This window comes from Hemiscyllium ocellatum, chromosome 13 (assembly GCF_020745735.1).
Source record: "Hemiscyllium ocellatum isolate sHemOce1 chromosome 13, sHemOce1.pat.X.cur, whole genome shotgun sequence".
NCBI classification, from domain to species: Eukaryota; Metazoa; Chordata; class Chondrichthyes; order Orectolobiformes; family Hemiscylliidae; genus Hemiscyllium; species Hemiscyllium ocellatum.
Window position 1 is genome coordinate 53,936,229 of NC_083413.1, and position 17,453 is coordinate 53,953,681.

Here is a 17,453-nt window from a genome sequence, read left to right on the forward strand (position 1 = left end):
ACTGAAATTACTGGAGAAATTCAACAGATCTGGCAGTATCTGTAGAGAGAAAACAGAGTTAACATGTTGAGTCCACTGAAGGGTCATTGGACCAGAGATGTTAACTGTTTGCTCTCCACAGATGCTGCCAGAACTGCTGAGTTTCTCCAGCAATTTCTGTTTTTGTTTTATATTTCCTCTTTTATTTTAAGTTTAATTTTAAAATGGAGTGAGCGCTTCTTGAATCACAGTAATTGTTGTTCAGCTGCATGTGTTGGTGCATATGTTCCCAGGACCTGTACAACTGCAAATGTGTTGCTGGTCAAAGCACAGCAGGTTAGGCAGCATCTCAGGAATAGAGAATTCGACGTTTCGAGCATAAGCCCTTCATCAGGAATAAGAGAGAGAGCCTGATGAAGGGCTTATGCTCGAAACGTCGAATTCTCTATTCCTGAGATGCTGCCTAACCTGCTGTGCTTTGACCAGCAACACATTTGCAGCTGTGATCTCCAGCATCTGCAGACCTCATTTTTTACTCCAGGACCTGTACAATCCATGTTTCAAAAAGATGCATCAAGTCCATTTGAACAACTATTTGAAGCCATGATTATGCCGTTCCTGATATTTTAAAGCACACGAAACACATTCACACTAACACCTTTCCCAGTATGGAGTACTATGTAGGAGGTACTGGACATTCCTAGAAATGCAATGCACCATTTTCTGATGTCAGGGCTGCTGTCATTTCATGCCTGTGCCTCTATTCCTGATGAAGGGCTTTTGCCTGAAATATTGATTTTCCTGCTTCTCAGATGCTGCCTGACCTGCTGTGCTTTTCCAGCACCACTGTAACCTAGCCAGTGGTATGGTGGTCTAGTTTCACATGTTATATATTTTGCTTCAGAATGTGTATATCTCTGTCATTCTGTAATAATGGACTGAAGTTTTTGATTGCCCACTGCTGGGTTTATAGCCAAGATTCCATGCTACCAGCCACTGGCCTTCACTTTTATGTGGGACAGGTGAGAGTAGCTGAAGCCAATTGAGATCCTGAAATTTTGTCTGAACAGAAGTACTTGTGAGGTTAGTGTGAAGAATGAATCACACACTGTGTGTGTGGTAGTGACACCCAACATGTCATGTCATTCTGCTGTGGCCTTCGGTAATGGAGTCGGGGGTGGGGGTGGGCTGCGCGGGGGATGGAATTTACCTCCTTCAAGGGTACCATTCCATATTAGGTATCCTGGGTGCCTCACTACCTCTTCTTCCATTCCCCCCATCCCTAGTAAATGTTTCCAGCGCCATCCTCTGCATCAAGACATTAGCCATTATCTCCTCACTGCCCCAGGACAGGGTTCCCAAACCAACTTTCAGGACCGACAGTTGGGTGGTGGGATGAGCTTCTGTTGGGGAAACTCTGTTTGGAAAGTCCTGGGACAAGGTGGTGTGATGTACATGGGAGTAAACAGGTTTTGCACAGACCATATCAACGTGATTTTTATTTCTGCTGGCTGAAAGTTCTAATGAAGTATATATACCATGGATTTGATATGTTTTCAGAGTGAAAATTTAGGTCAGCAGGAATTGAGTGGAGCGTATGAGAAAGGATTTAGGCTGAGGGGGTGGCTTTTAATTTTTGAGTTGGGGTGAGGGATGGCATCAATGAAACTAAACAAAACAAGAAACCAAAATAGTACTGTTCATGATTTACTTACCTATGGTGCATAGTAATTTTAAACAGATACAAATCACAAACTTTTCAATGTAGACTATTTTATGAAAATTTTATCTAGCTCACTGAGCCCAGGTAGACATTTGGACCAGTGTGCATAACCCCTCCTCTCCGTGTTAACATTGAGACAGAGGAAAATTGCATGTGCCTGTGCTGGATCCTGGGACTGGTTCACTTGTCCTCACAATGAACTTTGAGCCAGAGGGAAAGTTGGTGTGCTCATGGCACCCCTGAGAAATGCCAGTTACTTACCTTCCCCATCCCACAAACTGCAAGGTGGGAGGAAAAATATAAGTGCATGTGTCATCCCAGGACTCTCCCAAATGACTGTCCACTCCATAGCTGAAATTATGACATTGGAGCTCTTAACCCCAACATTTCGTTCCCATCTAAAGTAAATGTTGGTTTCCCGAATCAATTATTGTTCTTTAAAGTGGTAAGAGTAAATTCCCTCCTGGGAACATGTTTGAGGGAAAGTCTAATTCCAGGTACTGGCAGCTGGTTTGTTGTTCATATGGGTACCAATACCATTTGAACTTGCAGAATTTTTCTTCCAGATTTTTCTGCATACTTGATAGCTGTGTTAACATATTTGTGTAAAGAAGGTGCTTCCTGATCAGGTCAAAGACTTTCCTTTAAAATTCAAACATTCTTTTGTTTTTTTTCCTCTATCTTACTCTGTTTTACTTGTTAGTTGGATTACTGCCAATGAAGCAAATTTTCTGGGGAATATTTCATGACGTCCCTGCACTGTCACCTGAGGTTTGATGTTGAGACTTGACAGTGAGACATCCTAATCTACAGACAAAAACTTTGTTACTACCAGAATCAAAATAAGCATATGAAACAAAATCCATACACAGTTTAATATGCATGATAAGTCTATAACTTTGCCACAATAACTGTAAAACATATGCAAAGTTACACATATAGTCTTTATAATTTTTGGATATCAACTTCCACAAAGTGCAATATTTTCTTTTGAAGAGATTCTTGATCGATTGATGTATTCTAAGACCCTTTGCATGGATGCCCATCAAACTGGAGGAATGCATTATGATCTTCACAGTCTTTATGGACACTCTATGATACTTGCAACTAAACAGTAAGTGTTAAATATAGGAATAAATGCTAATACGTTGAGGTGAATCAGTGTCGTAATGTGAAGGAGTTTGTTAATAGAGTCATAGAGATGTACAGCATGGAAACAGACCCTTTGATCCAACCCATCCATGCTGACCAAATATCCCTACCCAATCTAGTCCCACCAGCCAGCACCCGACCCATATCCCTCCAAACCCTTCCTATTCATATAGTCATCCAAATGCCTCTTAAATGTTGCAATTGTACCAGCCTCCACCACTTCCTCTGGCAGCTCATTCCATACACGTACTACCCTCTGCGTGAAAAAGTTGCCCCATAGGTCTCTTTTATATCTTTCCCCTCTCAATCTAAACCTATGCCCTCTAGTTCTGGACTCCCCAACCCTATGGAAAAGACTTTGTCTATTTACCCTGCCAATGCCCCTCATAATTTTGTAAGATTTCATTGTTTTACTAAACCAATTATCACAACATGTCTGCTGGAGGTAAACATCCTCTCCAAACATTTTGATTGAGTTCAGAACTTTGAATGAATTTTTTTCTTACAGCCTTACTGTAAAATTGTTTTTTTCTGAATCAAGAAAAGATTGCTTATTATAGAAACAGCCAAATAGTTGTTCCTACTTAAATAAATGTCAGAACAATCAGATAGTTTATAAAATGGGGAGCTGATCCACAAAGTTCCAATTTTATAACAACCAGTTAAACATTCACCTCATTACAAAATCACCTATAGTGCTACTTCATTCAAAAATCAACTATATTCTGTTACTTATCTACTTTTGTGTGTATCTAAATTCCTAGAAGCATGTGCCAATAATGGCTAATTTCATAACTAATTATACTGAAGATCTGATATTAGCTAAGCTGCTTTAGTGATTGAAAAGTATTTACCTTTCTATGATATATTGTGGTTACAACAGCCAAACTTACCATAGAACCATTTCGGCAATTAAGGGCAAATAAGATATTTTAAAACAAAACAATATGAAAACAACTGGAACATTTGGGGCATTACAATTATACAGTTTATGCTTCTGGACTGCTATTCTTTCTCAGTTTGGAAATTTTGTTTACGTAATGCATGATCTGGCTTAAATTTATTCCCTTCATAAATTTTAAAAGCCAGAATTCACTCAAGTGGAAAATTGGAAATAAAAATGATTGTATATGTTGACTTGAAATTGTTTCTGAAAATGATTTTGATGTAGAGCAAAAGAGCAATGCATTTCCATATGACAAGAAAATATTTATCAATGTTCCTTTTTCGCTTTCATTTGCCAATCCTAGGGTGCTCTCCTTTGTTAAGTGGTTACTATCATGGTCTTGAAATTCTGAAGGAGTCGCCAAAAGTACTTTGGTTAAAGCCAACATCACCAATAGAGAAATTATATTTAATATATATGTGACACAAAGTAGTTTCCACTTGTTTTCTACTGAAGTTATACAGGAAATGGGGGAAATTCCCAAAGAATGTCAGGGTCATTCTCTTGAGAATGAGTTCTGAAACCTATGCAACTCAGTACTTATGCACTTTCAATAGTGGTGAACAGCCAGGGAAACCATAAATGATTTTCCCATTCTTGAGACAATCTCTGCAAAGAGAGAAACCCAGGTTTCATATCAATTATTTGTAACAATTATTTGTAACATCTTTACTGTGACCCACCAGAGATCAGGTAACTCTGGGAACTGAACCTGGGCCCTTCAGGGCTGTCTTACTCAACTACAACTGATAGTCTTCTTTACTATGTCAGTCCCTTGTATCATTGGAGAATGCAGTGAACTTTTAATGGTACAACAGTAATCAAAAAAAGTTCATTGGCAAAACTGCCAAAATCATGAGGTGCAACTTTGATTTACTTATCCATAGGATTTCAATCTCACTGGCTTAGCCAGACTTTGTTGCTCTTCCCTAATTACTCCTGAGAAGGTAGGGGTGAAATGTCTTCTTGAACGGCTATAGTACATTTGCTTTAGCACCAACAATGCTGTTAAGGAAGGAGCTCCCAAAGTTTAATCCAGAGACACTGAAGGAACAAAGATTTATTTCAGTTTAGGATGTTGAGTGGCTTAGAGGGGAACTTGCAGTTGGTGGTAGTGGTCCTATGTGTTATCCATTTTTATTGTTCCAGCTGGTCATGATAGTGGGTTTGGAAGCTGCTATCTAAGGGACTTTGTTGAATTTCTGCATCAGTGGTAGTGAATATTTGTGGATGTGGTGTTAATCATGGGTTGATTTGTTTTGGATGGTGTCAAGCTTCCTGACTGTTATTGGAGATGTGCTCTTCCAAGAAAGTGTGGAGTATTCTTACACACCCCTAATCTTTGCCTTCTAAATGTTGGACAGGCATTAGAGAGTTAGGAAGTAAGTCAGGTTCTCCAGATTCATAGCCTCTCACCTTGTCATATAGCCATAGGATTATTTTGGCCAGTCCAGTTCACTTTCTGGTCAATGATAAACCCTAGAATGTTGAGATTTCAGTATAGAGACATGCATATATATCAAGAATCCTTGCTGTAATGTAACAATTCCTGCCCATATTGTCACAACTCATTGGCATAGAGAACTAGAAAGCAAGCTCTGAAATAACTCCTCAGAGGCTGGTATCCCATTGCTAAGTCACTCTTTATTTACTTGTGGAGAATCATTGACAATAATCCAGGCCCTCTCAGAGCCAGCGCTCAAAGTGAACAGGATGTCTGACACTCCTGTTGTTATCTGTCAAGCCAGGCTCCCTGATTAGACCAGATAAATAGCTCCAATCAGCCTATTCCATGAGGTCCATCTGGCTGCCCTCATTACCCCCCCCCCCCCCCCCCCCCCCGAATCCAAAGACATAAGTTATTTTTTGTTTTGCAGCTCCTGGGCCCGTTTCTCTGCCGATGATACAGGGTGGCATGTAATGCACAATTGCTTGCTTCTTGTGCTCGGAACATCACAGGAGAAATTAGTTCTCTTCTTCAGGCAACAAAGGCATTGAGGCAGCGATGCCCACTGTGTCCATCCCAGATTCCCAGGAGAAGGTTCCAGAACAATCAGAAAGGCAGTTGAGGAACTGGGTATATTTTGTTCCTACACTGTTTGCAAGTTTGCAGATTTCATACAGTTCCCGAGCTTGTTCAGGACTGTCACAACTATCTGAACTTTATACATCATTGGTCTCGCATCGAATATGCCTCTTACTCATGCAGGTGATTCCCATGGTTCTAACACTAAACTTTGTGCCCTGAAGTAAACCGTTTCTCTTGCTTTGCAGAGTCTTGTGTCCAGCTTTGGCATTTCTTGTGCTGTTTCACATCACCACATCCCACCAGGAACAGGAAGATCAGCTTTAACCTGATACAGAGTCTTCTCCCTATTAGCAACTCTGCTGGAGCTATCAATGTAGTTGCATGAGAGGTGATCCTCTAGTCAAATAGGAACTGGGACAATTTGGAATCTAGAGAAGCTATAGTTTGTTTCTTTAAAGCTGCCTTTAAAATTTGGACAGCTTTTTCTGTCAGACCACTGGATGGTGGATGATATGGAGCTGTCCTTGCAGGGCAAATACCATTTAACTTTTGGAAGTGCTCAATTTCCCTTCTCGTAGACAGTGGACTGTTTTCTGTGACCAACATTTCTGGGAGTCTGTATGTTACAAAAGATGCACACAGTTCTTCTATTGGCTCTTCCGTGTTTGACAAATTTCTTCTCTGCATTTCCAGCCACTTTTAGAAGGCATCCCTAATGACTAAGAACATTGAGCTCATGAAAGCATCTGCATAGTCAATATATAACCGAGTCCCAGGTTTACCTGGCCATTCCCATGAATTTGGAGAAGCTGCTGACAGTAATTGTTGTCCTTTTTGGAACTCTGGGCACTGCCCCACAAATGTCTGCATCCAGTCCTGGCCACCAGGCATAATTTATTGCCAAAATCTTCATTTTGGACACCGCTCAATGATCCTGGTAGAGTTCAGCCAATATCTGGCAGTGACCTTTATTTGGGACAATCACTCTCATTCCCCCATAAGAACTTATTGTCCTCTGCTGTGATCTGGTCTTTCTGGGTCTGAAAATGTTTAAATTCTGGTTGTGATGGCCCTTTGGTTTCCCTATCACCACTGGCTGTTTCAGTTTTGCCAGGACTGGATTTTTCTGCGTCCAATATCTGATATTACCAGCAATGACTGGAAGTGTGTTGAGAACATTTATAACCATTATGAACTCTTCCAATAGTGATATCACTGGTGAAATCGCTTCCTGATCAATGTGCAATGTGGCCTTGGCTCCTTTGAAAGTCCTTAGATTATCCTGGTAGTGTATCTGCCAGCAGGAGGCAGATCAATGCATCAGCATTTACTACTTGACCTCCCAGATGGTGTTCCAATACGTAATTTTATGGACTTGGTACTAGCTTCGGGCTGAATTCAGCAATGGGCCCAATGGGTGGCACTGCCATATCCTCTTTAATTGGACCTAGTAAGGGTTTATCATCTGTTATTATTACAGATTGGCATCCATAGGTGGAACTTCCTGACTCCAAATATGACGCCCAAACCTTCCTTCTCTATCTGGTCATATTTATGCAATGCAATTGCTGAAGTCCTGGATGTATATGCAATTGGGCCGCTTATAAGCTACAATGCCATATGGGAAGGCATTTCATGTTGATACCAGATCACACTTGAGATTGTAACATGACAACACCTTAGGGGATGATAGAGGATGTTTCTTCACTTCCACGAAAGCTATGGCTTGGCTACTCAAGTCTGACCCTTTAAGAGTTGATGCAAAGGTGCCAGGATGTAGGCCAAATTATCTATGAACTTTCCTGAATAATTCACCAAGCCAAGAAAGACCTAAGATCTGGAACTGACATGGGAGCTGGGGCAACTTTGATCATTGTTACTTTATCTTCCAAAGGGTGTAACCTGGTCTTGTGAACTCTAACCAAAGTATGTCACTTGGGGTGCCTGAAACATGCATTTTTCCTTTCTAAGATATGCACTTGCCTGAAAGAAACATCTAAGGATGATGTCCAAGTTCTCTAAGAGCTCTTTATTGGTCTTCCATGTTATCAATACATCATCTAAATAAATGGCCACCTGGAAGGCCTTAGTAAAATGTTCTCCATCATCCACTGCAAAATGGCACAGACTGATGGCATCCCAACTAGCATTCTTGTATATTGGTACAAATCCTTATGTGTATGAATTGTAGCATACTTCTTGGAATGCTCATCTAACTGTAATTCCAGGTATGCATGGCTCATGTCCAGCTTCATGAAGGGCAGCCCCCTGCCAGCTTTGTGCATAAATCCTCTATGTGGGGATCAGGTATTAATCCAGCTGCAAAAAAAAGCAGGTTACCATTTCTAATATCCCCACAAAATGAACCAACCCATCAGGCTTCACAATTGGTATGACCAGTACTGCCCGTTCTGCAAACTGGACAGGTTTGATGATTCCTTTGCTTTCAATCCTCCTGATTTCTGCCTCTACTGTTGCCCATAAGGCAAATGGCACTGGGTGGGCCTTGCAAAATCATGGAATTGCTTCCTGGTCAGTATGCAAGGTGGCCTTGTCTCCTTTGACAGTCCATAGACCTTCCTGAAAATCTTCTAGGTATTTAATTAGGACTTCACTCAGGCAGCCATTTTCTAATCGAAAAAATGTTGAGCCAATCTAGGCGAATCTTTCTCAACTAATATCGCCTCATCAAGCTTCAGCCTGAGCCTTTTACGACAATAAGTGGGAACTGTACCAGCTGCTTCTCATAAGAGACCGGAACTGAAGTTGCACCTTTAATCAGTAAAGCTTCCGTGGTATGGATTCTCAGTCTAGCCAAGTTCTTGTGCAAATTTAAGGGTTGGAGTCCAGAGTGAATTTTGTTGAAGACTGGTTCTGCATTCACTGATACTGCCACACCAGTATTGACCTCCACCAGAACCAAGTGACCAATTGACAAGATTTTCATTTTGATTGGTTCTGATTAGGGTGTTGCTAAACAATTTAACTATTGCAAAAAAGATGTAGGTAGACTTTCCAGGGCATGCACTCTCCTGAATACTGCCCTATGTGTTCTTTGACTTAATTTTGGTCCTTTGAGATTCTTTTGCTGTCTTGAGTCCGCATACCAGCAGCAATAAGAATGGCTTGCTGGCCAGATCCTGAAGAAAATTTTAACTGAATTTGGCTGAAGCTTCACTTTGTTTTGGGGTCTGCTATGGGATTGCCTAGAGCTCCTCTGTTCAGGATACGTCCTGAGTGAGGCTGTGCAATTGCCTTCACTCAACTGGTATTCCCCAAACTCAGTCAGCCAGGTGAAGTGTCCACTTCTATTGGAAGACCTAGCAATTTGATGCAGAAAGATTTACCTGGATTGGCTCAACAAATTTTGTGGCGTACTATTTAAATACCTAGACATTTTTCAGGAAGCTCTATAGACTATCAAAGGAGCCAAGGCCACCTTGCATGTTGACCAGGAAGCATTTCCACAAATCTGCAGGGTCCCCAACTCGTACTCCATTTGCTACATTTTCCAATAATAAAACCAGCTGTAGTGCCTGTTTGAAGATGAATTGGGATTCAGCTAACATGTGCTTTTGCATGGTTACATCATTAATCCATCATACCAAGTGATCTCTCAGAATCCCATTAGGGGATAAACCAAAGTCATATGCCTCAGCCAGTTACCTTAACCTAGTCAAAAATACCAATAAGCATCCCCAACTCCTTGAATTGTCAAGTAAAACCAGTAACATTTCAGAATTAGAGGAAGTTTGGGGTGATGAAACTCCTCAACTAAACCCATTGACTCTTGAAAGGTTTTAGTATTTGGTGCCTCAGGGAAAGTTACATTCTATAACCGAAAAAGCTGCAGATTGACAAACCATCAGGAGAATTACTCCTTGCATTTCATCTGCCCCAGTGTCATTTTCCTGGAAAATTAATGCATTTTTCCACATATTGGGCCCAGTCTTCCATGGCAGGATTAAATGAGTCAAGCTTCCCAAATAATGGCATGATGCCAGAAATGCTTATCACAACTCAAAGGCAACTATTGCGAGTGACTTTCTTCAGGAGTGTCCTCTTCTCTTATTACCACTGAAAAACTCAATAGAAACCAATATCCTGTCACCATGTCACCCTTTATTTAGACATCCTTGACACTGATCCAGGTCCCAGAGCCAGCTGTCAGAGTGAACAGGATGTCTGACGCACCTGCTTTTATCTGTCAGCCAGGGCTCCCTGGTAACACCAGATTAACAGCCCCAATCAGAGGACTCCTATTCTATTAAGGTCCATCTGGTTGATCTTGTTACAATCACTACACCCTACTATTCCTGGAATCATACAATTAAAAATAAAATATTGCTCCCAAATAATTATCTCTTCATTGAGAATTATTGGCTCTATAACATTTGGTTTTACTGTCTCTGTTCAAGGAACAAATGTAAATTTGTATACCATTCACAATGTGGTTCTGTAAATATAATTTTTAGAATGGCAACAATCTCTTTGAACAATTTCCTTTCTTTAGTCCACAGGCAAAGTTTGGAACAAAAAGAACTGGTCTTTACAACATTATAACAAAAAAAAATCCTTTGCTTAACATTGCAGAGTAATTAACCATGTGTTTCCTGGAAAAAGAAGCATTATTCTTTCTCGATCAACATTTGCTGGGTCAGGAAGTTACTCAGGACACTGGCTAGGAGATAATGGAGCAAACTGGAATGACATCAAGTGGGCAATTCCTGGGATGCTTGAGTTTAATCTTTTCGGTTTTCCATATGTAAGTTAATTTAAGCATATATCAACCAAATTGACAGTAAAATCCAGAAAAGCGACATTCAAATGTTGTGGTTCTGCTCGCCGAGCTGGAAGTTTTAGCTGCAAACGTTTCGTTCCCTGGCTAGGGAACATCATCAGTGCTGTTGGAGCCTCGTGTGAAGCGCTGCTTTGATGTTTCTTCCGGTATTTATATTGGTTTGTTCTTGCCGCTTCCGGGTGTCAGTTTCAGCTGCAGTGATTTGTATGTGGGGTCCAGGTCGATGTGTCTGTTGATGGATGTTCTTGCCGTTTCCGGGTGTCAGTTTCAGCTGTAGTGGTTTGTATATGGTGTCCAGGTCAATGTGTCTGTTGATGGAGTTTGGGGATGAATGCCATGCTTCTAGGAATTCTCTGGCTGTTCTCTGTCTGGCTTGTCCTATGATAGTGGTGTTTTCCCAGTCAAATTCATGTTGCTGGTTGTCTGAGTGTATGGCTACTAGAGATAGCTGGTCGTGTCGTTTTGTGGCTAGCTGATGTTCATGGATGCGGATTGTTAGCTGTCTTCCTGTTTGTCCTATATAGTGTTTTGTGCAGTCCTTGCATGGTATTTTGTAAACTACGTTAGTTTGGCTCATGCTGGGTATTGGGTCCTTTGTTCTAGTGAGTTGTTGTCTGAGCGTGGATGTTGGCTTGTGTGCTGTTATGAGTCCTAAGGGTCGCAGTAGTCTGGCTGTCAGTTCTGAGACCCAATACCCAGCATGAGCCAAACTAACGTAGTTTACAAAATACCATGCAAGGACTGCACAAAACACTATATAGGACAAACAGGAAGACAGCTAACAATCCGCATCCATGAACATCAGCTAGCCACAAAACGACACGACCAGCTATCTCTAGTAGCCATACACTCAGACAACCAGCAACATGAATTTGACTGGGAAAACACCACTATCATAGGACAAGCCAGACAGAGAACAGCCAGAGAATTCCTAGAAGCATGGCATTCATCCCCAAACTCCATCAACAGACACATTGACCTGGACACCATATACAAACCACTACAGCTGAAACTGACACCCGGAAACGGCAAGAACATCCATCAACAGACACATCGACCTGGACCCCACATACAAATCACTGCAGCTGAAACTGACACCCGGAAGCGGCAAGAACAAACCAATATAAATACCGGAAGAAACATCAAAGCAGCGCTTCACACGAGGCTCCAACAGCACTGATGATGTTCCCTAGCCAGGGAACGAAACGTTTGCAGCTAAAACTTCCAGCTCGGCGAGCAGAACCACAACAACGGATACCCGAGTTACAAATCTTCAACCAGACTTTAGACATTCAAATGGTTATATGTTTTGATGACAAATCCTTTCCATGCAGTATTTGGCACATTATCAAGATCACAAAATGTCAGTCATAATATGGATTGCATATGGACAGATTAACTGCTTATAGAAACTGAACAGTCTTAACCTATTGAAGAACTGAAAGAGTCACAATTGTACTTCCTTTCGACAGATAGGAGCAGATATTTGTGGTTTCTTCGGTGATTCATCTGAAGAACTATGTAGGAGATGGATGCAGGTTGGAGCATTTTATCCATTTTGTAGGAACCACAATGCTGAGAACTACAAAGTGAGTTGAGAATGAATATTTATTGGCAATAGTAGAAAATGCAACTCATGAAAATGAATACTGACTCAAAAGTAATGTGATAGAAGATTTGACTTAATTCATAATGAGAATAAAAGCAATCTTCATTTTCATACAAATCTTGCCTTTTAGCCTCAAGATCCTGCCTATTATGGTGAAGACTCCCTTTTAGTGAACAGTTCCAAGCATTACTTGAATATTCGATATACATTGCTTCCTTACCTCTATACACTCTTTCACAAGGCCAATGTTTATGGAGCCACAGTAGTTCGACCACTGCTTCATGAGTAAGTTTTGTAAAGAATCAAGGAGTGATGTTAATTATTAAAACCATTTGAACATATTATCAAACCATTCTCGGGAAATTAATTCCCCAGAGTGATTTGAAAGTATGTTCAATGAAATTCAGTACACCTGTGGTATTCTTTCTGCGTAAACAGTTTTGAGCTCAAATGAACAATTTCTGTATAAATTAATTTAAGCATCAAGAAAATGGAAATTGAAACCCAAGTAATTATAAGAAATGTAAAAATGGCCAAACCTGCTGCTCACATTTGATCCACGAGTTTTTCTTTATTTTCACATCCAGGTTATGTGCCACACATATTGATCAGAACCATGACGTCTTAGATGATGGCCACACAGTATATTACCTCGAGTTATTATTACAAATTTTCCAGCAAGCAACTTAAGATGGAATTGTCAGAGATCTAGAGAAAAGTTGCCTGTCTCAGTTGATAAATGAAAAGCATGGCACAGTATTCAGATTTCACAACACAGGAAAAAGATTATGTGGAATATTTTGTGTGATTCAGAGGGAAGTTCATTCATGGGATCATTATGGATAGATCTTTGCAGTTTGTTATTATATTGTGCTTTCTACATGTCTAGCAAATACCTCAATATATCCCAAATAGATGGATACATCTTTTTTCTTGCATGAAAAGTACGAATCACAAACAAAATAAGCCTGAGTAGAATCCTTCCAGTTACCAGTGAACAATTCATGTGATGAAATTGGGTGTATCCTAAGACATGGTAGAAATATGGAGCATGAATGTGGCTTGTCCAGTGGCTACTTCTGCTTGAGCTTGGTCATTTCTCCTGGCCTTGATTGTAAAATGCCTTATAGTATTTTTCTCTGTTAACTATGCAATAAAGTACAAATCATAATAACTGGTCCAGAGGTTTCTGACACGAGATGTCCAAAACTTTATCAGGAAATGCTTTTCATCTATCAACTGAGACTGTTAGGTCTGAAGGTTGATAAGTCCCCAGGGCCTGATGGTCTACATCCCAGGGTACTGAAGGAGGTGGCTCGAGAAATTATGGATGCGTTGGTGATTATTTTCCAGAATTTGATAGATTTGGGATCAGTTCCTGTGGATTGGAGGGTGGTTAATGTTGTACCACATTTTAAGAAAGGTGGGAGAGAGAAAGCAGGAAATTATAGACCAGTTAGTCTGACCTCAGTGGTGGAAAAGATGCTGGAGTCTATTATAAAGGATGAAATTACGGCACATCTGGATAGTAGTAACAGGATAGGTCAGAGTCAGCATGGATTTATGAAGGGGAAATCATGCTTGACTAATCTTCTGGAATCTTTTGAGGATGTAACTCTGAAGATGGACAAGGGTGATCCAGTAGCAGTAGTGTACTTGGACTTTCAGAAAGCTTTTGATAAAGTCCCACTTAGGAGGTTAGTGAGCAAAATTAGAGCGCATAGTATTGGGGGCAAAGTACTAACTTGGACTGAAAGTTGGTTGGCTGATAGGAAATAAAGAGTAGTGAGAAACGGCTCCATTTCGGAATGGAAGGCAGTGACCAGTGGGGTACCGCAGGGATCAGTACTGGGACCACAGCTTTTTACAATATATGTTAATGATATAGAAGATGGTTTTAGTAATAACATTAGCAAATTTACTGAAATGTGAGGAGGATGTTAGGAGATTACAGGGTGACCTGGACAAGTTAGATGAGTGGTCAGATGCATGGCAGATGCAGTTTAATGTGGATAAATGTATGGTTATCCACTTTAGTGGCAAGAACAGGAAGGCAGATTACTACTTCAATGGAATCAATTTATATAAAGGGTGATCCAGTAGCAGTAGTGTACCTGGACTTTCAGAAAGCTTTTGATAAAGTCCCACTTAGGAGGTTAGTGAGCAAAATTAGGGCGCATAGTATTGGGGGCAAAGTACTAACTTGGACTGAAAGTTGGTTGGCTGATAGGAAATAAAGAGTAGTGAGAAACAAAGAGATCTGGGTATTCTTGTATAGCAGTCAATGAAGGTAAGCATGAGGGTACAGCAGGTAGTGAAGAAGGCTAATAGCATGCTGGCCTTCATAACAAGGGGGATGGAGTATAGAAGCAAATAAGTTCTTCTGCAGCTGTACAGGGCCCTGGTGAGAAAACACCTGGAGTACTGTGTGCAGTTCTAGTCTCCAAATTTGAGGAAAGACATTCTGGCTATTGAGGGAGTGCAGCGTAGGTTCACGACATCAATTCCTGGAATGGTGGGATTACCTTACACTGAAAGACTGGAGAGCCTGGGTTTGTATACCCTTGAGTTTAGAAGACTGAGAGGGGATCTGATTGAAACATATAAGATTATTAAAGGATTGGACACTCTGGAGGCAGGAAACATATTTCCGCTGATGGGTGAGTGCCGAACCAGAGGACACAGCTTAAAAATACGGGGTAGACTATTTAGCACAAACATGAGGAGAAACGTCTTTACCCAGAGAGTGGTGGTTGTGTGGAATGCTCTGCCCTAGAGGGCAGTGGAGGCCCAGTCTCTGGATTCGTTTAAGAATGAGTTGGATAGAGCTCTCAAGGATAGTGGAATCAAGGGTTATGGAGATAAGGCAGGAACAGGATACTGATTAAGGATGATCAGCCACGATCATATTGAATGGTGGTGCAGACTCAAAGGGCAGAATGGCCTACTCCTGCACCTATTGTCTATTGAAATGTAGAAACAGCTTGATTGTGCTTTCCTCATTCCGTATGTAATGTGGCATTAATTGTTCACAGTTTCACTGATGATAAAGTAGCAAGTTTCATTTTACAACACTTTCAACCACAACATAAAGATTTTCGAGTGCAATGATGTTTAAACATGAAAATTGTTTTATCTTTTACAAGGTTTCCTACAGACAGTGCAACATGGACTATTGATCGTCAGTTCCTATGGGGACCTGCTCTTCTTATCACACCTGTGCTGGATCCTGTATGTTAATTAACCTGTTTGTTTATAAATTATTTAAATTATGAACAAACTAATAACAACTGACACTCTAATATTGTAGAATAGGAATGACTTTCTTTTCAAATACTAAAACATATGCAAATTTCTTATAGAGCTGTTTATGGTTTACACTGTTACTAATAAGTGGATAGTTTCACTGAATTTAATATGATTTGATTGATATGCTTTTTCCTATAATTTTAACTGCTCAGTCGAGGCTGTACACATAAGTAACTCCAGGATTGATGGGTCTTGACCAGTCTCGGGTTTTGTACCTTCATGGTCAGGTAACTTATCAGGGTAACTACTTGACGTCCTGGGGAAAGTGAGAAACTCAGATTAGGGATGGGCTTCATTAAAAGGCATCATTGAGGGAATGAAAGGAGAAAATTCAAGGTAAAAAGGTTAAACCATATGCAACAAAGGAGGGAATGGGAGCTTGAGATTCAAAGTGCAAATTATAAAGTCACTATCATTCTAAATGCTACCCGAGAATGGCACTGCAATTCATGAAGTTTTATAATTTGTTACAACCTAATTGGGAAAAGTGCCGATTAAGACATTACAATTTGTAGGTACCGAATTAAATCACTCAGACAACCAATTTGTTTGACTGACCATTATTTAGTATAAAAGCAATTTACAATAAGTTTCACCATTAACAGTAAAATAACCCCATTATAAACATACCTATTATTTGACAAATGGCAGAGAAAATAAAGGATTATAAAACTACTCTGATCTGATTAAAGCTATACCCACTGAAAAACCCAAATTCACACAAACGCATTCATGAATATACAAGAAACAAACATTTTGACCCTGGCACAATGGGCAGAAAAATATAGCAGGGAAATTAAAATTTTGAATATCAGCAGTATAGCTAACATTGGGTGAATTTCATTTTACAATAATAATGCATTGCGTATGAAGCAATGGCCATTCTTCATTTCAATAGATGATCTGGTGCTAAGGTCTTTTTTTAATATTTGAATTCTTTGTTTTGAATTTCTTTGTCTTTTCACTCGTAGCAAAAGTAGGGAGAGAAAGAGATGCTTTCTGCTTGCTAATTCTAGAGGTCTATGGCCGCTCTCCACGTGCAGATCTGGTACAAATGGCAGCTGGACCAATCCAAGCACTGTCATCAGGCAGTCTTTCCTTTACTCAAAGATTCCTGGTGATACTCTGACCCAACACTATATCGATCTCACTGCTTAAACAGAAACATGGCCATGTGCGGCTAAGGATGCGCACCACTTGACTTTACTAAGTTGAAAAACTTTTGTTTTTTTTCATCCGTATAGTAGTCTACCATCCATTCCAGTTTATAACCCAAAAAGGAAATATATGTAGTCTCTAACAAATGTTAAGGCATGCTTTTTTTGTGGGAGGGGACTTTCATGGTACTCTATTGCCAAAATTTCACTCTCCCTGTGTACCATGAATACTTTAGTTATAATAAATACATTTGTAACATTTGACACACCTCAGAGCTCCTTTTTGCAACATAATATATGAACATGTGCATTAGGAACAGGAGTATGCCAGAACTCGCGGGCAATATTTTCGGGGGTCACTCTTGCAGAATAGAGAAATATTTTGTCTCAGAGGATTGTATGATTTTGCAACTTTCTGCCTCAGAAGGTGGTAGAGGCAGCTTCATTACATATTTTTAAAGTGTAGTTCATAGATTCTTGGTAGGCAAGGAACTCAAAGGTTCTTAAGGATATATGTGGGAATGTGAAATTTAAAATACAAATAGATCAGCCATGATCGACCTAAATGGTGGAGCACACTTGAAGAAATAAATGGCCTACGTCTGTTTCTAATTTAAATATTTATATGACGCAGGACCACAGCTCAGTTTCTAGTTTGCAGCATCTGAAATGCTGTGGAGCTGAGGTTTAAATTTGGCACTGGCAGTGTGAGCATTGCAAATTCCTGGCCGCAGTGAGTATTTCCACC

The 17,453-nt window shown here is 40.3% G+C and overlaps 1 protein-coding gene across 1 annotated transcript in view; it reads left to right on the forward strand.

Moving 5' to 3' along the window:
• The window catches only part of si (sucrase-isomaltase), a 218,424-nt gene that overhangs the window by 128,986 nt on the left and 71,985 nt on the right, over positions 1–17,453 (forward strand). The window contains 5 exon segments of the mRNA XM_060833923.1: positions 2,699–2,816; positions 10,423–10,594; positions 12,103–12,219; positions 12,370–12,524; positions 15,386–15,470. Of these exon segments, the coding sequence (XP_060689906.1) occupies positions 2,699–2,816; positions 10,423–10,594; positions 12,103–12,219; positions 12,370–12,524; positions 15,386–15,470 (647 nt within the window).